This window comes from Micropterus dolomieu, linkage group LG19, assembly GCF_021292245.1.
Source record: "Micropterus dolomieu isolate WLL.071019.BEF.003 ecotype Adirondacks linkage group LG19, ASM2129224v1, whole genome shotgun sequence".
In the NCBI taxonomy this organism is placed as follows: Eukaryota; Metazoa; Chordata; class Actinopteri; order Centrarchiformes; family Centrarchidae; genus Micropterus; species Micropterus dolomieu.
In genome coordinates this window covers 17,022,430-17,047,212 of record NC_060168.1, presented here as the reverse complement: position 1 = coordinate 17,047,212, position 24,783 = coordinate 17,022,430, and the positions used below count along the sequence as shown (strand labels likewise).

At 41.6% G+C, this 24,783-nt stretch overlaps 1 protein-coding gene across 2 annotated transcripts in view; it reads left to right on the top strand.

Moving 5' to 3' along the window:
* LOC123957337 (dedicator of cytokinesis protein 2-like) overlaps window positions 1-24,783 on the top strand; it is a 108,762-nt gene that overhangs the window by 51,044 nt on the left and 32,935 nt on the right. For both annotated transcript variants that reach the window (XM_046030033.1, XM_046030034.1), the window contains exon 26: window positions 2,284-2,379. In XM_046030033.1, coding sequence (XP_045885989.1) covers window positions 2,284-2,379 — 96 coding nt within the window. The remainder of the gene's footprint in view (window positions 1-2,283; window positions 2,380-24,783) is intronic.

The following is a 24,783-nucleotide window of genomic DNA, read 5'->3' as shown; positions in this document are numbered from 1 at the left end:
GCCCTGCTGCAGGACAAGCTCTCTCACCTGCAGGTGGATCACTGACTTCCTGACGCACAGGAAGCAGCACGTGAAACTGGGAAAACATGTCACTGATTCCAGGACCATCAGCACCGGTTCCCCTCAAGGCTGCGTTCTTTCCCACCTTCTCTTCTCCCTGTACACCAACAACTGCACTGTCAAGCTCCTGAAGTTTGCAGATGACACCACCCTCATTGGGCTCATCACAGGTGGGGATGAGTCCACCTACAGGTGGGAGATCGACCATCTGGTGACCTGGTGTAGCCAGAACAGTCTGGAGCTCAACGCTCTGAAGACCGTGGAGATGGTCGTGGACTTCAGAAAGAGCACAGCCCCACCCTCCCCCATCATCCTGTGTGACTCCCCATGTCACCACTGTGGACTCCTTCACCTCCCTCACCAAGAAGGCCCAGCAGAGGATGAACTTCCTGCTGCAGCTGAAGAAGTTCAGCCTGCCAAAGACTATGATGGTGCACTTCTACAACGCCATCATTGAGTCCATCCTCACCTCCTCCATCACCATCCGGTACGCTGCTGCCAGCGTATCATTCGCTCTGCAGAGAAGGTGATTGGCTGCAATCTTCCTTCTCTTCTGGACCTGTACGCCTCGAGGACTCTGAAGCGAGCAGGAAAGATTGCAGCTGACTCCTCCCACCCCGGACACAAACTGTTTCAGACTCTCCCCTCTGGCAGGAGGCTGTGGTCCATCAGGACCAAAACCTCTCGCCACAAAAACATTTTCTTCCTGTCTGCAACTAGCCTCATTAACAAGGCCTGGGTCCCCCGCTGACACTCCCCCCTTGCAAACGATACAAATGTCTCTGCACATTTAAATACTGTTTCATCTCGTGTTGGGCACAGACTGGCACGTCGCACATATTTGTTGTTGATTGTTGATCTTTGTTGTTGTATATTTTTATGTTGTCAGTTTATATATTTATATGTACACAATAATATCTTCCATTGCGTTACTTCTGCACGGCACAGACCCAGAATAATGCACATGTATGTTCTTCCATTCCATATTTATGTATTTCTACATTTATTTATGTTGACTGTATGTTTGTCTACGTATAGCACCTTATCACCACAGCAAATTCCTCGTATGTGTAAAACACTACTTGGCAATAAAGCTCTTTCTGATTCTGATTAGCAGAGGCATGATGTCAATATTTTGCCTTTGACAGCCATTTTCTGTATTTATTTGAAAGTTTACAATTCGTTCTTATTAAAGGCTTTTCCCTCATGTATTGACAGGTTTTTGTCTATTCAGTATTAAATGAATAGAGATCAAGGTTATTAAAATGGTTAACATACAGCTGGGCAGGGCATCTAAATAATACTGATATTGTAATATGTTTGTAATATAGAGATATGTCTTTAGTTCTTTTAGAGTGTGTGTTACAGTTAAGTGGCAATAATTTCTGAGCTTACAGCATTTGAGTGTTTTCGCTCAACAAAATCAGACAAAACAACTCAACAAAACAGTAAATCATTCTTATTTCATCTTATTCTTTATCATATTCAGATTAATATTTTGAGGGTTTCCTTAAGCACCAATAGTGATCCCCACATTCGATTCTCATGTATTGATAGTTAGGTATTTAATTTAGAACATCACAATAATGGCATTACTTCCTGTGTAAAGGCTCTACCGGACTATAGACAGTAGGTCCAACCATATAACGTACCAGTCTTAATGTTGATCAACCCTTGGCCACGCAGATGACCTGTTTTGATGATACTGATTTTAACTATGAAGTAGTCATTTGATTTGGGACAAGTTTAGATGCATCCTGCCCCCTATGTTTTCCTCTGGACAGATGGAGTAAAAGAAAATGACACAAAAGTGGCTTCAAAGGGAAGGGAAAGATAGGAATAGAAGTCTGCACAGACAAATCTACATGTCCAAAGCCTTTCAAATGTCCACAGTGAAGGTGATTAAGTGGATGTTCTGGTGAGGCTCATTTTCTGAAAAGTGAACAGACTTTGAATTTCAGTTTCACAAAATTTTATTCTCGTTCGTGATTCATTTGATCTGCCGTTCACCCATCCAGAGCCAGAGTTAAACTTTGGACTGTGCGTGCAAACTTTCAGTTCATGAAAGGGGAGAACATCTGCACAAACAAAACCTGACGCTTTTCTGTTCTGCATCTGTGTGTGTGGTTTTAGGCCTGTAGAAATAACAATCTTTTCTTTCTCTCACTATTTATTTTGTCATTCTTTTTCTTTTATTCTGCTCACTGTCTTTGTTTTTCTCAGGGGGAAACATTTCAACATATCCAGGACATTGTGGTGTCTCTGCTGCGGATCATCAATAGCACGGTCATCACAATGGGTCGAGAGCACGCCTTAATTGTAAGTACATGCAACTTTGCGTAACTGCCATACTGTACATGCTGGAAGTTCTGGAAACAGATGTGTCAAACATTGCAGAACCTTCTCGTGTCTTTTTCTCCCTTTGCCTGCTGTTGAAAGTGGAGTAATTAAAAAGCCGACCCTCCATCCACGCTTCGTCTATTATGTAATTTCATTCTAAAGCACAAAGTATGTCAACAACAGCACATTTTGTTTAAAATACACACTTTTATTGTACATACAAGAGGAAGATCAGGAAGAGAAAGGGCATTGTGGGAGTTCACACACTGTTATGGTTAATTAGTAAGTGTGGTGTCATTCAGGGTTCTAATTGGTGGCAACTTGTCACCTAGAAGCAGCTGAAATTGGACCGGTCAAGCTCTAAACTGCTTTGACCTAAGCAGTGTGCAGATGGTGTGTGTTTATGTGTGTGCAAAATAATAGTGTGGGTGTGTGTTTGCATCAGGGATTGACCCATACAGAATTGGTACAGATTTTTAAGTTTTAATTTCTGATAATGAGAGATGTCTGCCGGTATATAGTTATTTTACAAAGAATTTTTTGCTGTTGTCTAAAACGTTAATTTCTAAATGGCTTAATGTACCTTGACCTGATAAAGTATATAATTTTTTTGTAGAGTATGTTTTTAGCATTGATTTTTGTTGCTCTATTGTAGCTCAATGATTCAGCTAGCAGCAGCAACTTGGTCTGAGAGATACAGAACCACTTTATATCAATGGAAATTAGGGCTGCACGATTTGGAGAAAAGTCATATTGCAATTATTGTGGACAATATTGCGATTTGGTTTTTAATTTATTAATGTTAAGTATTAACTTGTCAATAATCATATTGTTCAACATTTAATGATTTTCTGCAGCACGTCAAACTTTATTCTAATGTCCCGCCCCATCCAGGCTGTGATTGCTCTGCTGACGAGAAGTGACTGACATCGGCTTTATAAAAAGTTGATAAACAAAAGGCAGCAATTAGCTCACGTTAACTGGCTAGTGATCCAAAGTCAAACCTTCTTTATCTTATCCCTGTTTTCTTCTGTCTTACCGCTTTAGCTGCCGACGACACGTAACGTTACTGTAACGTAACTGTCTCTTTCACAGAGTGACACAGGCCCACCGACTTTTCTCTCGCTGCTCCAGTGGCGAGTCCGGATATGTTTTGAACGATTAGCGGCAGGGCCGGGAGGGGGGTTCCGGTAGGTTGTTGTCTTTAACATTAACGTTACTACGTTACCTGCCCATAAATTACTTTTTGTGGTTCGTATTTACCTGTTTTAGGGGCACATGCATGAGTCTGGTGTGAGCGGAGACAATGAGCAGAAGCAGTGCAAACTGAGAGGAGAGTCTCTCCCACACAGCACACTTTTTTTGCTTAAATCGCACACTTTTTGCGGTTATGTAATCGCACATAACAATATCGTGATTGCGATTAGATTAATCATGCAGCCCTAATGGAAATGATTATCTATGGTATAGTTAACATGAACAAGCTGATGTTTGGTTTTGGGGAATAATGTTTCGAAAGAGATTGGACAGATTTTCTGTTAAATTTACTAGGTAACTTACTGTACTGTACTAATTTGAAATTAAGAAAAACTCCAGACATCCACAGCTAGTTTCACAGTAATTCATAAGGAGTTTATAGTTGCGTTATTAGCTCAGACTTTGCAAATACTGATACATCTTTGAAACATGAAAACAGGCCAGAAGCTAACTGTGAAGTGATAACTGATCTACCCCTAGTTTGCATTGGCTCACGAGTGTGTGTGTGTGTATGTGTGTGTGTGTGTAGGGGGGGGGTCCTTTAAACAAGATTGAGCTTACATCAAAACACTTCCATTTTGGATGGTAATAAAGGAGAGAATCAATCACTCAGACAACGTTGACAGAATTTTTAATCATCTGTCAGTCTGTGATCAGCTGCCTATCACTTTGTCTGTTAATGTATTCTTAATACAATCTCCACCGTGCCCCAAAACCTGATATCCATTCAGCGAGCTGTCTCTTAGTTTCCAGAGTGCTCATCAGCTTGTTTTCCACTCGTATCCTTTTAGCTCTTCAGTTGTTGCTACATTCAAATTTTGGCTGTGACGCCGTCCAAAGACACAGTGTTATTCCAGTGTTAAATTCCTTGAATTTTCAGAATCACTCCAATTCCCCTGCTTATTGCTGTAATTTAGCCAAAACTGTTGCAAGTATTCATTCCCAGCTGTAGGCTTGAATCCATCCATCCGTTCATACATCTGTCCATCGGTCTAGACAGCCACTCAGCCAAGTGACAAACAGTACGCTCGTTTGTCATCCAAAGTGTCGATGCTTCATCTCCCTGCTTAAATGGAAAAACACTATCCTCACTTTGAGTCAAAAAGTTAATCGCAAATTAGCCGCTGAAGTCTGGTTCCCACAGAGAGAAGGACACGAGGAGCACATTCTCAATCTCCCTTAGACAGAGAGATCTGAGAGGAAATTTCCAGCAGCTCCTTTGGTTGTCTTTTGCTTCATTATTCCTGGTCCCCTGGTGTATTTTGTGAACTGAGGATGGATTGCTGTGGAAAAGTGCCATTTACAAGAATTCAGCTTGGAAAATGCCCCAACTGACTTTAATAACACTTAAACAGACTACACATCCACAGGACCATGGGAGAGATGCTTTATTCCAAAACTTTGGAGCCTCCTGAAACATAATCAAAGCCCATATGTCATATGGCCAGAAACGTTGTTGTGGTTTATCCAAAGCTTACAGCCACCAGAAACACTTCTTTCGGAGTTTCTTGACACGGGACTTAGTACTGGTGCGGCTGGTGGAGGAAGGGGCTGGCGTGGGCTTGGTTTGAGTGGTTGCAGGCACATCATACTCCCCATCCAGGGCCTCCATAACCCCCTGTAAGCGTCCCTCCTGCTGTCGGAAATCATGCTCCACACTGGAGAGGAGAGAAAGAGATGCAGCTCGATTTTAGAGGTAGTGTCAAATCAAGGCAAATTTATTTTTACAGCTAATTTTTCACAAAAAGAGATTAGATGTGGGGGCAGAGAGAAAGAGAGAGACAGAGGTGTGAGGACAAGTGGAGGTCTACTGAGCAGAAAGAGAGATTAGAAAGAGAGGGATTGAGAGAAAGGTGAGCGAAGGACTTTTGGTGACATTAAATTGTAGTCGCAAAAAGCTGACGGCCTCTTTTTAAAGATAGGTTGTATTTACGCATTATGCAGTTTTATATGGAGATGTAAAATCATTTTGTGTTCTTAACTCGGATATATGCACCTTCAGCACGCGTGCACACACACACACACACACACACACACACACACACACACACACACACACACAGATACTTTCACACAGGCCTCAACTCAGCACTCATTTCACGTCCATAGTATTCTTCTCCGCTTCATGCACCAATACATCACAGGCTGGGGGGATGAGAGAAGTGGGAGGAGGATGAAAAAGAGAGCAGGAAAGAAGAGAAGAGGAGAGGAAAGGAAAGTAGAGGGGTGTTTGCAAAATGGAGGAGCTAAAGGAAGGAGCAAGTGAGGAACTTTCAATTTTTTTTGCTTTTCAGATGGGTTCAAAGCAGACCCTCTTGGCTTTCTTTTTCTATGCTTCTTTCATTCCTCTCTCGCAATCTCTTGCACGCCTTTTCTCACCGTCTCTCTGAAGTGTCCACCACTGCAGGTCATAGTGTAGTAGACTTTGAGTTTCTCTCTCCGTTTGGTTACAGTGTTTTTGTGTGTGAGATAAAAATATGTGTGCGTGTGTTGAGTTGGATTTTAGGGGTGGAGCAGCATAGGGCCTGGCATCTGGAGTTAATGAGCCACATGATGAGGCAAGGAGAGCAGAGACACACCCCCCTCCTCTTCCACTATGCCAACACACACACACATACTGTACAAACGCACATGTGCTCTCGTGACATCCAGCGTGTGCATCTTCCACAACAAGCCCACGGCTGCGTGACGGAGAAAAGGGAGCATGCACAGACTTAGGGACTTAGATGAGAAGGGAAAGAAACTGACTCTCTTCTGGGAGATGGAGGGATGGATAAATGAAAGGAAGCGAGCTTTAATAACACAGGGCAGAGAGGTCACTGCAGAATAAAGGATTGAAACAAAAAGAGAAAGGGAGGTAAAAGACGAGAGGATGAGTGCCACTGGAGATGAGGAGAGGGGAGTGCAGAAAGGTCTTTGCTCCCCAAGAAAGAGCACAGGGATGGAGGGAGAAAGGGAACGAGTGAATAGAGGAGAAAGTAAAAGCTCTGGTGGGCACAGAGGAAAGGAGATGGCTGCCATGAATAAATGATAAAGGAGATGTACTATGAATTCACATACACACAGGCAGACATTGTTCAGACACACACAATATATATAAAAGAAAGTGGCGCACTTATCCCACATTCACTCAATTTATAGTCTAACTTGTTTTAGAGCTTTTCTTCGTCAGGTCTCTCCTTGCCCACACACTTCACTAGGTTTTACTCCTCCCCCCCTCAATCCACTCTAACTATATCTCTACTGCTCTTTACCTACCCCTTTATCTACCCCTCTCTCACTATTTTTCATGGGATTACGGCACGTTGGGAAAAGCTGCTGCTCTTAATTCTGCCTTCAAGCTGTCACCTTCAGCATCTTTGCAACTGTGCGCTTGACTGTGTACTGTTTTTGCGTCTATCTTTGCTGTTGGATTTTCAATTTAGTCATATAGTGGTCAGGGTTAGAGTTTAGGTTTTGCATGTATTGATGTGTTATAGAATACAATAATTTATGCGTCTTACTGCTTGAGGGTACTATGAGTAGAGAGAGATTACCTTGAGGTGTTAGGGGTGTGTGTGTGTGTGTGTGTGTGTGTGTGTGTGTGTTTGTGTGTACGTGCCTGCATATGTCTGTGTGTGTGTGTGTTTGAGCTGTTTAAGCTTTGGGAGACAAACAGAGGGCCTGTCAAAAGTTCCTCTCCTTCTTGTCTCTCATCATACAGATTAATTAGGACTGACAATGGCAAAACATCTTCAGGCAGCCAGCCCACATCAAAACCCCTTTTTTCACCACAAATCATTTAGATGGATGTATCAGTCCCACGCATAATTCGTCCTTTGCTTGTGTGTCTCTCTCTTTCCCTATCTCCCATCCTCTTTACCCAGAATCCCCTGTGAGGGTTTGATAAGACTGTTACTGTCCAATCAAACAAATGGAGCCCTTGTACTCCTTACTTTTGTGTGTGTTTGTCACAATGGAAACTTTCGCTGATATATGAGAAGAAGCATGATTAGGAAGAATGTTCTTCATATCTGTCCAAGACATTAACATCTATCACATAGCGTGAAATGTATTCATTTCTTTGTTTCTCGGAATGTATGAGCGTGTGCCTGCAAGTATCCATATGAAATGTGTGCACAGACGTTACTAATAAAATGGGAGTCTCCTTTTTTGTTGGATTAATTGGCTTGTGTGAATGCATGATTATATTTGCACGTGTGCAAGAAAAACAATGGGAAAGTGGATCAGGAAGGAGCATCTCTTAAACTGAGCAGAGAGAAAAGAAGCATGATAATGATGTGATAAGTAGCAACATACTCGTGAGATCAGGGTAGCCTCAGGCCCACAAAAGAAATTCCCAAAATGTCTGAAGATATTTTAATTCAAAGCCTTGAAAAGTAATGTCTTACTTACTATTATGAGGTTTTCTTTTGTGTTTGTATGTAATGATATGTTTCTTTGCACTGCAGCACTCTTGAATTACAGAGTAGGTGTGTGAGTGTGTGTTCATTTACATCTGTGTATATCCGTATGGATACATGGGTGGATCAGTATGTTATCATGTGGCAGTCCTTTCCCCTTGGTGTTCATTACAACTTGCTGGGCCAAGGATCCTGCTGTGGTAATTAAGATCAAGGGGAGGATAGAATGGGATGAGGAGGAAGAGGGAGTTAGAGAAGTGTGTGAAGAGATGGAGAGATGAATCAACAGAGGAATAGAAAGTAAAAATACAGGAGGGATGCAGAAGTGGGGCTGCTGGAAGGCGGGTGTTTTCGAGAATTAGGGAGAACGGGAGAGATAAAGGCCCTGTAAAATGTGGCTGTATCCCTTGTGGCCTGCAAGGGATGATTATATATGATTGTAAACAAGCAGAACTAGCTTCAAGCATTGCTTCGGTTTGATACATGAACACAAAAAGTTTTGGACCAAAAGAAGGTTTTGATTCCAGATTATTCCATTTACAACAAGTAAATATTTCTCCATGAAGCTACCGTAGATGTGAAAACACACATTTCCAGCTTATGCAAGCAGTGCAGAGAAAGAGCAGAGACTTGGAGGTTGGGATGGAGTAGGGTGATTATTGCTTTGGAAATTGACAGATGGAATGAGGCAAGGATGTACAGAGGAAAGTAGTTTAATGGAAAGAAAGAGAGATTGGGCAGGCATGGGATGAAAAGATGGAATGATTTACATAATGAAAAGATGAGAATAAGAGAAGGGAGGTGATGGGAAGATTCAACTGTAGTATGTGGTATCAGATTTTGAGGGCGCAGCAGCTCTGTACGTTACGAGGATCTAAGAATGCAATTACTTATTTAGGTCACACGCACACACAAGGGATGAGTGCAACAGGAAAGACTCATCATTTAGCTGCTGAATTAATTTGCTTGTTTGCACTGAACATTCTCTTTGTGTAAATAACTTTCATGGAGAGAGAATCCTCTTTTAATCGCTACAATACTGCATGTATTAGTTTCAAGATTGATGCGTTTTTAATCTAATTGGATTTATTGTATGAGTAGTACAGTTATTAGAGTGGGAGAAAAGGGCAGAGACAGCAGCATACCAGCAAAAAGGCTAATGAAAAACAAAACAAAAGAAAGAATAAGTGGAAAAACCTGGAAAAACAATGGGAAAGGCAACAAAAGGCATACAGCTTTCTAGGAGGTGTTTCAGAGCTGTTTATTATGCTCAAGGAAAGAATGAGTTGTCAGTGGTGGGTTATGTAATGCAGTAAGCTCATTATCTTGATCATGTTACCTGTAGATGATGCAGGCTGTCTTTTGGCAGGTGGGGCAGTTGTTAATGTCCTGACCAGTTCTGTATGAGCTGCGACTGCAGAAACAACAGATGTAAAACATTCACACATACTCGCAAAAGGAGTATAATTGAAACACACCTGTGTACTTAAACATCTGATGTAACAAATACCTCTACTTATATTGTGTTGTTATTTCAGTTCTATAGTAATTACACATATTTGTTTTAGTCTGCTTGAAGAACATGCCCACCTTGACATTTTTGTAAAATTTTGGCTTTGGGTAAATTGATATAAATAAATATTTATAAGCCACTGAAAAGTACATTTTTCATAGACTTAATATTATACACTGATGTTAAGCAGCAGAGCAAGAAAAGGTAGAATTTGCAATTTTGCACAAACAACAAGCCTAGCTTTTCTTGAGTGGAAAGAGCATCGCTCTCTTGACTACTGGTGTCACAACTTATTGCTCTCTCCACTTAAACATACAAAGTGCAGCAACACCAGCTGTGTTCTCTGGGTGTTGTCAAAGGGCATAAAATAGCTTGCAATGTTTAGTGCATGTGATGTTCCCCAACAGGGGAATCCAGGACATTGCCTGAATAGTCCTGGTGGGTTCTAACATGCTTGCTTTGCATTACAGGTAGGTGAAAATAATCAGTAAGCATTGTTTGTAGTGACCCTGTGTCTGCAGTGTCTGGGTAGGTCCAGTTGGAACCCAAACATTAAATGGCAAAAAAAATTGGTGTGCATTACAAAAAAATGATCACATGTGCAAACCGTGTTAGCAAGGTTGAAGACTACAGAGCTGTTGGGTAATAAAAACATCCGACAAGCTCATGCTGACTGCCATGTAATTAAAACACTTCATTTTGCCAAGATATTTTGGCTGCCCCTTTACTGAACTGTGTAGATGAGGGAGAGGCTGATTTATGTTGATAAAACAGACATTTTAATTACATGGAGAGAGACTGTGTGACTGGCATCATTTTTTCTCCCCTACCAGTCTTTTTTTTAAGACAACAACAGTAAGAGAAGTCAAGTATTTGCTTCAGGAGAGGGGGAAAAAAAACAAGGAGCTGAGCACAGCGACAACCTTTTAGCTCAGCCGACATTTTTATCACAGCGGCCCACTTAGAGTACTTTCATTTCTGGCACAGCATCAGATACATGTAGTCCCTCTTACATGCTGGTTCTCTTACTTTTGTCTCTCTTTTAGTACTTTTCTCTCCATCTCTAAATTGCTCTCTCTTTCTGGCTCCCCCTTTCTCTTTTGTCTGCCTTTCTACCCCTTTTTACTGTGACCCCTTTGTATTTCTCACACGTGAGACTTAAGCATCCTCACAGCAACTGTTCACACACACATTGAACGTTATGACTACCTAATATTGAACAGTCACACACGAGGTAGGACAGCATGTACACGGAGTTTAGGAGCCTTATTGTGCAGCTTAAACATTAATTTTATTCTTCAATGGTAATCGGATAGGGATTAGTCTGGAGCTAGAGACATCTGTTAACCACGAATGAAAATGGAGGGATGGAGCGAGTACAAATGTGTAAATAGGTGGAGTTAGAAATATGGTTTTGAGATAACAAAAATGGGGAGGAATTGGTTTCAGGATGTTTGGGAGGAAACAAAGAATCAATAGGCAGGAAAGATTAGGAAGAAGTAGGAGAAAGGGGTTGAAAGTAAGCTTGGGGCGAATATGTGATATAAACTACAGGAGAAGAATTACTGACAGTAAAGGTGGAGGTGTTTGAGGAGGTAAAGGATGGGGAGCGATTGAGGGCGGGGGGGAGACAAAACAGAGTGACACATGCCAGCGAGGGAGAGTGATGGACAGGTTGTTGGATGGAGAGAAGAAGAAGATCAAAAAGGGGTGAGAGGGCAAAGGAGTGATTCAGTTTTTAGTTGGAGACATGATTCATGTGTGGGGGTGGAGAAAGAAAGATAGGGAGAGATGAAAGGTATTAATTAAGATTGGAGGAAAGAGAGGTGCGAGGGAGGTTGGAGAAAGGGATGAATAGCTTGAAGCAGGTTAAAGAGCCTTGGAGAAAGGGGAGGGTGTTGATTGAAATGGAGTACATAGAGCCAACTGAAATGTATAAGGAGAGAGACACAAAGGATGTGGAGCCAGGAAAGGGAGATTTACAAATACAAGAATGAGCAGGAGAGAGAAAGAAGAACTGATTAGTTTGCTTTGGTGGACAGTATGATGTCTCCTATGGACACTGTTAACGTGGGGAGTGCATACCCTATACAGTATTTATGATTATGGAAAGAAGCAGGATCTGTTAGCATTGACTACAGGCTGGCAGGTATCATATATCCCTACAGGATTGGATCACACGCACGCACACACTACAGCAGTTCTCCCCAGGCTTGACATTTAAAATCTATTACAAGGACTTGAAAGCCTGTTGGTATATATAACTATAAAACCTCAAATATACTTTCTCCTTAATCCTGTACACTCCCTTGACATTCTCTCTTCTCCCTCTTTTATCACTTTAGCTCACTCTTTCTCACACTCTTACTTAAGCACTTTGCTATTGATATTCATATGTCTCCATCTTTTTTCTAATGCCTTATCTCTATTTACATCCTTATCTTTGTCTTTGCCTCTTTTCGCTCTCTGGCTTGGTGTCAAACCCTCTTTTTCCGTCTCATTTCACACTTCACTTGTATTCGTCCATCCCCACTATCTCCCCTTCTCTATCCCAAGTGATTCCCCCCTCTGACTCCCTTCTCACCCTTCGCTGAGGGCCTTGCTCTTCTCCAGGTCTTGAATGACGTTGAGAAGCACCTTGATCTTCTCCTGATTGGACTGTAGGTTCTCCTCCACACTCTGCAACTGCCTCTCCAGCCTGTGTGGTGCGTTCCCCGCGTGTCCCCCCAGCAATCCTCCTGGAGCCCCATTACATTGTGCTTTCATATGAGTCTTACAAGGCAGAGTGTGGTCGTCAAATGATTTGCTCTTCTGTTTTGCGTAGTCCTTGAATTTGATCCGTTCTGAGGATGTTTGTTTGGGTGTGTTTGTGGTCTCCTGGGTGCTTTTGGTTTGCGCTACAGGTGTGGTCGGTTTGGAATGAGTGGGTTTAGGAGAGTGTTTTGGTGGGAGAGGTGGGGTGTTGGTAGATTTTGAGTCGCTGTGAAGGGAGGAAGCTGGAGGTTTAGAAGTGATACGGACCGAGGTGTGTTGGAGTGTTTGTTCATCAGCATGCTGAATTTTAGCCAAGTCATACTTGTGTTTGTCAATTGAAAGTGGTTCTGTTGCTTCTGCAGATGGTGTGTGTGCTCCTTGTGCATCTGTGGTAGCTGTGGTCCTGTCTGTGTTGTTGTGCATCTGTGTGTCTGTTGTTTGTGTGGCTGAGTCCCTGTAATGAGTAAAATCTGCAGAACGTGGCCTTGTCTGCTGTTTTGAATCTTTTGCTTTGTTCTGAGATGTGTGATTGGAATGTGAGCTGTGTGTTTTTGGTATGGTGTGTGAGAGCTGTGGTACTTGAGCATTCTTTACTGATGTGGGTGTGGAGGTGTTTGCTGTGTCTGTGTTTTTGGTGTAAGGGTTAGGGTCTTTACTTGACTGGTTGGGAGCCGCAGACGGCATCCGTGGTGGATTAGGTAAAGTCTGGCTGGCTGTTATTTGATTGACAGCCCTCCTGCGACATGCACCTGTGCATGGTGTAATCTGTGATCGTCTCCTCCCACATGTCCCACAAAGGCGGGGCGGGGAAGTTGCCATCACTCGACAGGGCCGTGGTGGGGTGGCGTGCACGGTTGTACAGACACTGCCCGTCTTTAACACAGAGCGGTGGCCCTCCCCTCGCAGAGACTGCACCCTCCTCCTCTCTTGAGTCGGCTCCTTACTGTCTGTGGCCTCAGTACAAACCCCTCCCACCACTTCAGAGGCTACCACACTTCCATTTATATACCGAGCTGTCCTGTTGCCTCTTGTGTCCTTGGAGTTTGTCCGTATAGTTTTGATCTGGCAGTAAACTCCACTGCCTGACCCCTGTGAGCCCATGTCCTGTGTCAGGCTGTTAATCTCGTTCTGAGATGTCTCCTTAGATACTGGCAGACTGTTGCTGTCACTTTTGATGACTCCCCCTGTGTCCACGGTCGTTGTTTTGTCTGTTGCCATGGTAATTGGCCGATTCGCATTGGTTGGTTGGCCGGCGTGTTGTTTGATAGAGGGGAGAGTCCTCAGTCCGGGAGATGTTTGCACCCCAACACTGCACAGCGGGCCCCATCGCCCCCCTGCCAGGGGAACCCCCAGCGCAGGCACTGGATTGGTTGGGTCAGCCACCCTCCTGCCCATACTCCTCTGCAGGGTGGCTCAGCCCCCTGAGGAGCTGAACGGGTTGGTGGCTAGTAGTGACATTGGCCAGCGTCAACAGGATTATATCCAATAGAAAGCAGGAATGTTTCCAGCTTTTGTTTACCCAAATTAATTTGTGTGTTTGTGAGGCAGTGTGAGGGTTTTTATGTGGATGCTGGAGACAGGAATTCAATATCCAATAAGACTCTGAACTCTCAATGTCCCTCCATTAATGACCTTTTTTACTACTTTAGCTGCTTCTGATTGGACATCACTGTCAAGGTTTTTCGCAGTCTCTAACCAATGGCCTGCAGATGATGAGTTGGATGGATACTCTGGGCATTGCGGGTTTGTTCTGGAGACAGAGAGAGAAAAAGAAGAGGCAGTGAATGAGAGAAACCTCAGAAGAAAGGAGAGAGGCTGGGAATAAATTGTGAGATTGGCAAGAAGACACAGACATTAGGCACGTAAAGCACCACATAAAAGCTTCGACCTCCACTGAATGCACACGCTGACCAGATCGATAGAACTCTATCAACCTCTTATTAGACCAGCAGGCGGGTGGGAGTTACGACGGCAAAACTCTCAATCTCATCAAGCTGTTTCTCTTGAAGAAACAGAAAAGACGTAAGGGTCATAGTATATGTCTCTATAAAGTTGCAAGTTGCACACGCACCCCAGGAGCTTTGTCAATAAATCTTTATAAATTTAGGACGACAGATGTCATTGCAGTCTTTTATTACGTGATGACACAGTGTGACACATTTCAAATGATGTTGGGTTTGCCTCCCACATATGTAATCTGATGATGCATCACGCCTTGACATCTCTCATGGAGGCACTTTGGAAATCTGTCTAATGAGTTCGGCATAATGTTAAGCTCTGTAACATTGTTTCTGCCCATCCTCTCTGTTTTTCAGTGGGGTAGACAAGCATGTTGCCTTAAGTCAGTGTTAATATGCCTTATACTTCCTTTCTTTAATTGTTTCTTAGGCAGCAAAATTCATATTAATGCATAGCTAGGTTATGATAAAGCGTCAGAATTGACTCAATATAAATGTCACACTGTGACACTATGATTAGCTGATAAGATTGGGGCATGATAATATATTCAGTTGGTGCTTTGGTGTTTTTTAACAGGGGGGATGGCCCAATGGGAGCACTTCACGGACACATGTTGCTGCTTGTCACTTTCATCATGGTGACACTACTCTATAGAGTATAAAGCTACTATTATAGACTATTATAGATCCGAGACAAAATTGACAGAAGGGCTGTCTGATACTACTGATATTTCATAGCCATGGTGGGGGCCATGGATTCTGACTTGCACAAACCTCAGTCAGATCAAGGAGTCAGGCATATCAGCAAACACTAAACACCTTCCCCTGCACTCTCTCTGCTACTAGGGGATGGAGAGAGGGGATGGCAGGTTAAAAGGGGGGATTCATTTGGGTAATTTTCCTAATAAGGGGGATATTAAAAAATTGGGACATTGCAGCAGCCATTATTGGCAGGGTGCATCAAAGTAAAACAAAGAGATTACATTGAGGTTGTTTAAACTAAAATAATTAAAATAAATAAACAATTTGTACTGTATTTAAGAGCATGGAAATTGGCGGGAGCCATATTTGTCCAGTTAAAATTTAGAGTTCACTTAAGATAATGTAATCACCTAATCTTATACATTTAGCTCCAGAGGGTAATTGGCAGTGCTGTCAGACATTTCACTTAATAATTTATTTTCCACACTTATTTAAATCAGACACCTGCCTAACTGTGATTTGTAAGTTCAACTCGGGGAGACAATATGCCGTTGATTCCTGAATATTGGTGCTCTCTAACAGATGTCTATTAAAGCAAATGACAGAAGAACTGGTCACAAAAGATCATTTGTACATGAAATTAGGCTAGGCTGAGCTTTATGTTTCCATCAGTATTTTGTTTTTTCTCCTACCAGTGTTGTCTTTTCATTGCAGTCAGTGTGTGATGTTAAACCAGCTGGCTCACACTCACACACACACAGAAAGAGAAAGAGCTTATTTTATGCCAGCTGGTGCAACATCACAACACAGATCCTTGCTGTATAGGGTCAAGGTTGAAAGTGCGATCATTTTCAAAATAATTTAAATATAGACATTTTCAGAAGGTTTAGAAATATGCCTGTCAGCAGTGGCCTTGTAACAGTTAAAATATGTTCTTAATAGTGGACGGGCACTAACTCTCTGACTGTGATGAGTCTGACTGCTGCACTAATAGTTCATATGTATTCAGGATCAGAGTCATGCACACATTCACTCATACTGATGCTCTGTGTGACCTATATCAACCCATTTTCAAGCCTGATGTCACATGCTGTTTTGACATCATGAGCAGAATTTTAAAAATGGCATTTTAGCCCCTTTAATCTCTTTTCCCTGTCAGCAAGTGTCATTAATATTGTCAGACTATTTGGACTTTCAGATTCCACTTAAAATCATTAAATATTAAAACTGAGTGAATGCAGTTTATTATGCTGGTGGGCCTGCCCATGGGGCCGCATTATAGAATTAGGAACTGTTTAGATGTAGGCTGTTTTTAATCTGCATCCCTATTTTCTGAAACTTTTCTACATTTGTTTGCGAAGACGGTGTGCAGTTTGCTCATGACAAAGCTCAAGAGCTTCACTGACAGACAGTGGAGTTTTGAAATGTAAGGTCTGTGCGTAAGGCACTATAGATCGAAGGATTTCTGTTTCAGTGGCATGTTGCTGCTATTTAGCCTAAATGAATATTGTGAAAGTGTGTTTGGCTCAAGGCCTGCTACACTGCCTGGGAGCTAGCCAGGGGGTCACACATAATTGACAGCCAAGAATTTTTATGATCGGTTACCACAGTAACTATGGTTACCATTGTCTTGGAGAGGACCAGACAGGTCTTGACCCAGAGTTTCCACATCCTTCCAGGTTTGTGTGGTATTTTTTTCTTTTTGTTGTGTAAGTATGATGTCTTCTGTTTGTGTGTGTGTGTGTGTGGGGGGGGGGGGGGGTTACTATATTTGTGGGAACAGGAGTTGGCCGTGTGTTTATTCTTTTCCCCAAAAGTCTTTTATGCCCCCCCAAATACAATTATGATATAATTTCAAAATAATATAAGTTTAATTGAATTCACATTTCAGTGTTTAATAATAAAAATATACATTTACAAACCGTTCTTAGTGGAAAACATATTAAAGCTAACATAAAATTCACAGTGTGGCTCTGTGAGGAAACACCCCTGCTTCCCCCGTCCCAACACACTGGCACGTTAGTATGTGCATGAAATGATTTTGAGTTAGCGGGAGATTCCTGGCGGCAGTGCACATATCAAAACAAAGCAAGCAGCTCTAAACGCTCCAAAATGGATTTTAGAAAATGGTTCCAAACCCCACTTGTTTTCTCCACGCCTATGCACCTTAACTCTGAATCTCAAATGACTGTAAGTACTTTTACATCCACACGTCGATAAACGAGTCTGCTGACCCCATACAACAAGATAAAGACAGCCCGGCTAGTTCGTGGCATCACGAAAAGCTTAAGGCCCACTGTGTTGACGCTACTCCAACTGGCCTTGGTATTTGGTACTTCTACCGCGACCTGCGAAAAGTCGTTCTCTACCTTAAAAAATCTATTCTCAGAACACAGGAGCATGCTTCACGCCAGACTAATTCAACGTTCTCAAGAAGTTCCAGTCAGCTCACAAGCGGCCTCTTCAGCTCTTCTAACTGTGAGTTCAATGTAAAGTTTCATGAAGACCGGTTGTTAGTGTATTCATCTAACTGGTATTATGTAGCCTACTTTATTTTCATTTACATTTTTAAGTATGGATCATGTTTGTTTCATTGTACAGCATTTAGTAACTTGGTTTTGAAAAGTGCTATACAAATAATTATAATAGTTATAATAATTACTGTCAAAGTACAGGTCAAGTATTTTGTGTTGTTGTGTTGTGATGGGACTATGAAATTAGTATTTAGTTCATTTTTAAGATAATTCTGTAAAAATCCAAATGACATTACAGATCTTTATTTTAAAGGGTGTAAACAATGTTTTTCATGCTTGTTCAAAGAACCATCAACAATCAGTGAACATGCACCTGTGAAATTAGACCCTAACAGCATACAGACGGTAGAAAACTAAAACTAAAAACTAAGAACACTAGAGAAGACTGACTCTGCTCATTTGCGTGAATGTGCCTTAGGCATGCTGCAAGAAGGCATTAGGACTGCAGATGCTGCCAGGGCAATAAATTGCAATGTCTGCACTGGGAGATGCCTAAGAAAGCACTAAAGGGAGACAGAAAGAAAAGCCGATTATCCTTGCAGTGGCAGACACATGTAACAACACCTGCACCTGACCACAGGGTCACACCAGATACTGATTGGTACTTTGATTTTGAGCCCCCCTTTGTTCACGGACACATTATTCCATTTCTGTTACTCATATATCTGTGAAAGTTTGTTCAGTTTATGTCTTAGCTATGTTCATACAAATTAACACATAATAGGTTTGCTGAAAATAAAAGCAGTTGTAAGTGAGAGGACGCCCACAGTTACATTGTCTGGACTTGCCTTCCTTTTCGGGACAAAATGCAATTCCCTCATTAAATTTTAAGGTGAAGGTTTGGGTTAAGGTTAGGTCACAATAGAGATGTATATGGTAGAAGGTAGGCAAGTAGTGGTTATGGTTAGGGTAAGTCTCCAGGAAATTAATGTAAAGTGATGGAAAAATGTGAGAGAGGGTGTGTGTGTGTGTGTGTGTGTGTGTGTGTGTGTGATATCTATTTGCAAAGCAGGCCTCAGCCAACGGTTGGATGAGGTATGGTGAGATCTGGTATTTGCAAAAAGAAATTGCACATGATAATGATATTTTTGCAGAGAGAAAAAGAGAGAGAGAGCGCAAAAGGGGAAGCAAGAGTCTGTGTGTGCAACGGAGAGTATAAGGACAGCAGATGTGCGTGCATATGTACAAGTGTGTGCGTGTGTTTGAGTGTGTATATGTGTTCTCAAGCAGTTTGCCTTGGGATTCAGACAAGTCAATTGAAGGAAATTTCACTGCAGCTCATTTCCAAGCATTTGTCTTTCCACCAGCAGCCATACCAGACACCAGAGCACCTGCTGCAGCGTGTCCCGCCCCCCCCATGCTGTCACCACGTATCTTTGTGTGTGTGTGGGAGTATGCGTTTACACATGCGCCTGCCTTTTCAAGTCTCTCTCTTCACCCCTGACCCGGCAGGCTGTCAGGGAGAAAGTGACACCATCTCCTCAAAAATCAATTTCTCTGGTTCACACGCCTCTCTCTTTCTGTCATTCTCTTGCTCTCTCTATCTCTCTCTTATTGGATCTTACTGAGTACCACTCTCCTCTCGCTGCTCTTGTCTTTCACCGTTGCCTGTGTTTGTTGTCGCACTTTTCCACTCACCTCCCCCTTTTCAATCTCTGTCATGCTGTCTTTGATTTGCTGTGTGTTTCTCACTCCCCTCCCTCTGTCTCAATATTTAATCTTAGTCTCTCGCCCACATCACACCTCTGGCTGTGCAAAATGAAGGGGGAGGAGAAGGGGAGGCAACTCTGTTGGCTGGGGGATGAAGGGGAGGCGACGAAAGAGGAGAACAGGGGAGGCTGCAGCACAGGGAGGTGCAGAAAGGTGGTGGAGGGATAAGGGGGAAAGAACAGATGAAGGAGGAGGATCACGGAAAAGATGAAAGTGATGCGTGTGTGTATGTGAGTGTTTTGAGTGTGTCAGAGGATGAGATGTAAAGGCCCATTTTTCTAAGTCGAAATCTCCAAAAGTGTCTGATAGAGTTCGTTAAAGAATAAAGAGAGAAGCATGGAAGGAGAGAGATGCGTGAAGAGAGGAAGAAGGAGATCTGGGAAACGGCACGCCGCGCTTGCCAGTAATCAATACGCACTGCAAGTGTGTTTGAGCATCTGTCACCACACACACAAACACACACAGCCATTAAACACTACAGGCAGTTTCTTGACAGGGTGCAGCTTTTATGAAATCTGTTTATACATGCAATGAGTTTAATTTACCAGTTGATGGGTTTGGGCTGTTCAAGAATTGTCTACAATGCAGGCAGTCTCCATGCGTGTGTGTTTGTGTGAATGCGCACCCACGTCTTTGCAGTGGTAACAGAGCACTGAATGCTCCAGCGAATCGAGTCCCTTGTCATTTCAAGGTGAGCCTCATTTTTCAACTGCCGATTGACGGGCCCTGCGTGTGTGTTTTTAGCGAGACTAGACTCGCTTTACTGCTCTGTAATCACACTCCTTCTCTCCCTCACTTTCTCTCGCCCACTCACCGCCAGAACAAACGCAGCACTTTAATTGCCCTTTGAGACAGTGGCGCAATGCATTATGGGTAGTGTAGTCCAACCAACAAAAGAAAACTTATGTTTTAGCATTTGATTTTTATACATTGGAGAATTTGATGTTTTATTACCACTATTTCTCTGATTATCCAAACCTTTGAGACTGTACATTTCTTTCTAACACTTAATTCTGTCAGGGACAAAGAATGTAGAACAATTTACTACAATTGTAGTTGGCAGGAAAAGGTTCTGATCTTGATGGCACTCTCCAAATCAATCTGAATAAGTATGCACGAGTTCTTTCAATGTTAAGAAATAAAAATACATATTTTAAATTTCCATAAATATGAATCACAGCACAAAATCAGACATAATTTCAAGACGGCTAGTGCAGGCATTTGTTGATGAATAATTTTAGGAAGACATTGGAGTGATGTCAGCACAAGTAGCCACAATGATCTGCTGAGAGATCCTCTCTGCCTTGTTTTAATATGATTGATGGTTGAAAAAGACTGCTGATATGATCAGCAGACAAGCTGTCAGACAGGGCAGTTGGACCGATCAGCTCATTACAGGTACAACTTCACATGCTTCGCCTGAACAAACATGATTCTTAAAAAGAAACTCTGCTGTAGAATTACTGAGAATCCTTTCTCAGCTCTTTAGAAATAAGAGGCAGCATGTGTTTGACCCGTGAAACTAAGATACGTGTGTAATAAGTACAGTGAAGAGACTGAGAAAAGGGTCAAGTTTTGTGTCAGTATCTGTAGCAGTAGCAAATACTACTATTAGTATTTGTTTCATTTCTGCTTGTAACTTACTACTTGTAATAGATTAACTGCACGGTTAATCTATTTTTGTTTGGTTTCCAAAACTGGTCTCTGGTTTTATATTTTTTATCTTATGGTTTGTGTCATGATATAGCTTAACATTCATCCTTACACCTTAGACAGGAGGAAGAATCCAGTAATGATCATCAAAACAACAGGAAACCTGCTCTGCTTTCTGCAGAATGTTTTGTTCTGCATTTTAATTGGTTACAACTGTATTTTTCAGGGACATTGCACTTTAATCAGCAATTCAACTGACGAGCCAGAAGCCACAAAGGCTAATGTTCATATCACAAAAGCCAAGCATCTCAGCCAACCCTGCATAATCCAAGTTTGGTTCCCATAGAAGCATTGTTTGGGGCAGATTGTGTGTGCCTCACTGATAGTAAGGACTCAAGTGTCTCTTCAACGCGGAGACAGTGCAAACTTGCAATATGAGAGCCTAATGTAGGTTTACTGCACACACTCATATACCATCAATTTTATTAAGAACAAAATAATAGAATATGAGCCCTTCAAAAGATTTTTTTTGTCATGGCACCCTGAGCCACCCAAACCCCTATGGTGCTTATCAATTTTAACTGTTTTAGATTTAATTATTATATTATATTATATAAACTGACATAACATATGTTTATTCACAATAAATACAATTAAATACACTAATCTCTATAATGTACTTCTTTCATTTCTTCAATGTTAAAATGAACTAATATTTAAGGCATGCAAGTACCTGTTTTCTTGTCTTGTTTTCATGTACACCAGAAGTGAGAGAGCCAGATACTGTTGGTAACTCACTATATCACAGCTGGTTGGCTCAGTCGTCTCAGAGTGTGCTGAGGGCTGAGATATATCAGCATTTCTTTGAGCTCTGTTTACCGTTTCAAGTCTTTCCATTGCTTGCTCTGGCGGTCACTTTTCTGTCTCCTGAGCTCCTGAAAACACCAGTTGGAAAGCATGTTGTTACACACACCTGCAACTATGAGTTATCATGTCATTAGCTGCGGCATAACTGCATGTTAGTTTTTAATACAGTGATGTTCATTGCTTTTTTCTTCTGTTATGATAGGTAACATAAAATGTACTTAATGTAAATGTTGCAGATTTTTAAAAAACAAACCATGTATTAACAATGATATGATCAATCTTTTAGCGCCCCTGGTCGTCTCCTAGGCTCAACTTGCGCTGCTCTATAGTGCATTGGGTTCACTATTAATTTATGTTTCAACCTGGCTTACCATCTTTGTTATGCCTATGAGGACTTAACTTTGCCCCGAACATGAATGAGAATCGGGATTCAGAGTTTTGCCGTGATGCGTTAATTTTCTGATGACGAGTAATGTTCTGGGTTTAAGCTCGAGACCCTCAAAGCTACAGATTGAGAGCCAACACTGTCAGTCCTTGCCTGTGGACAAACCCCGCTGAGTATATGTACCTTGCCATGTGTAAGTGTGTGTGTTCATGTTGGGAAACAGTGATGCATAAAGTAGACAAAAGTGGGAAATGAATTTAGCCAGAGATTACTTGAGGTAGGCTGGCCTGAGCTTGTAAGCCTTTTCTCTGAGGAACCCTCAGATACAGATAACAATGATGTTAATTTCAGTCATTTGAAAGGGTTTGAGCAATTTCTGTTGCACATTGCCTGCATGAACATTATCAGTAGACATACTGTGAGTCATACTTGCATGTTTATGTTTTAAGGGATTCCATTTATTTAACAGCATTTTAGAGGAAATTTCAGAATATAAATTAATTCCCATGTTCATTTGCACTTCCACACTTTTTTGTATATTAATGAATTAATTGAGGATGTGTTTATACCTGTCTGGGGCTCCTCTGCAAATCCAGTCTGAATCCTTTTTAGTCCCTTATACTTGTTTATTAAGGGATAAATGGGGCATAATTCAAAGCGAAGTTGTAATCCAGTCAGAGGGCCCTCATAAAATTAAAAGTTAAATATGTTTGGTTTCATGTGTAAGCTTATTTACAACCAGTTTGGTACTTATAACAAGAGAAGTAGTGAAATATAGACCAAGACCATGTCATTGGCAAATCCATCTGCCAGTTTAATTAATTTGCTTTGTTGGTGGCTAGAGGAATGTGTCTTGAGCAGCAGAGCAGAGAAACCAATGTAAAACCGAATATTTATGAGATAAACACGATAAAGTGGAAAGTTACATCCTATAAGCCAACAGGGGAAAACAAAGTGTCTAAGTTAAAGGAGGAACTGTGTATGCATGACCACACACGCGTCTTATCAGTGTGACTAATAGTATGGATTTTTTGCTCAAACTTTATACTCTCTTCCTCTGTCTTTTAGCATCTTCTTCCTATCACCTTTTTATCCCCCCTTTTCACCTGTCCTTGTCCTCCGACTTCTATTCTCTCTATCCTTCTGTCATCTCATCTTTCTCCTCCCTGCCGTATCACTGATCCTGTCCGCATGTACCATCCATTCTCTCCTTTATTTACCCCCTAATCTATCTCTCCTCCTCTAATCTCTCCATCCTGTTGCCCCCACTGCCCTCTCTCCCTCTCCCTCATCCATCTTCCTGCCCTACTGACTTTTTAGTCCTTTTCTCTTTGATTCCATCTCATCACATGTTCACAGTCTGTCTAGTTAGCAGAGCGGCAATTGTGTCACACACACACACACACACACACACACACACACAAGGATACAAGCACAAACATACACACACATTTCTTTTGACTCTGCCTCACTGCGCCAATCTCCCTTAACCTTTATTTCTCTTTATCTGTATCACCTGTCATTCTCTGGAGAAAAGGGATCTAATTAAAGTCAATGCAGTATGTCATAACCTATTGATGAGGTTTCCCTATCTGTAATTTGCAATATACCCCTTCAAATGATCTCTTTCTGTGCTGCAGTTGTTATATAGGCACTGCTCTGTGCCTGTATGCATTAATTGCTAGACATGTAAACAAGTTTAAGCTAATTTTACAGAGTCTTGAAATTAGGTTTTGGTTTGTTTTGGGGTTTTATTTCACTTAAAACAAATATACAATGCTCCTAAATATTGAAAAAGAAAACAGCAACATTACTAGAAGAAAATCTAAAGTAATAACGCGCATTCATTAGAAAATTTAAGGAATCTTTAGAGATTTGATTAGTACTGAATCGAATTCCTGCCAGCACATGTCATCATTCTTTCTTCGAAGGATGGAAACAGAAATGCACTTGGCAATATTCTGATGCATCACTAATAAGCACATATCAGGCTCCCTATACACTCGAGCATTTAAATTTTTTTTAGCATTTATTCAAGATATGTGCTTCCATCGCTCTATACGTCCGTTATTTATCAATATTTTTAATGCTTTTCAAACAAACGTGCACTTGCTCTTCAACATTTCTAATGTGATTTAAACAATGATATATCTGTAAAAAAAGATATTTAAATAGGAAAACCACATAAAAGGCAACTACATTAGAGGAAATAGAGACTGAGATTATTTCCTTACTCTGTTTTTGACTTGCTGGCGTGTTTGTCTGAGCCAATGAACGGTTTGATAGGACACACATACACAAATGCACAGAAACAATATGCACAAACTGTCATTTTAAATGAAGATCTTAACTGACCTGAATTTAACCTGTTGAGGTTGTAGAAATGTTAAGTGCACATATATGCATATGGGGATACATATTAAGGTCACATATATCCACAGTGTCAGTTTTAGATCCCTGCACACATTTGCTTGTTCTCACAAAGGCACACACAGGCACACATGCACTGGGGTAGCATTAGTATATAAGAGAAGGGTTATTGCAATATAATCCCATATTAAAGCTACACTAGCTGTTCTGTCGATTGGTTTAGAGGCTTTTCATAGCAACCGGGTAACAGAGACACACACACTCTGGCACACACACA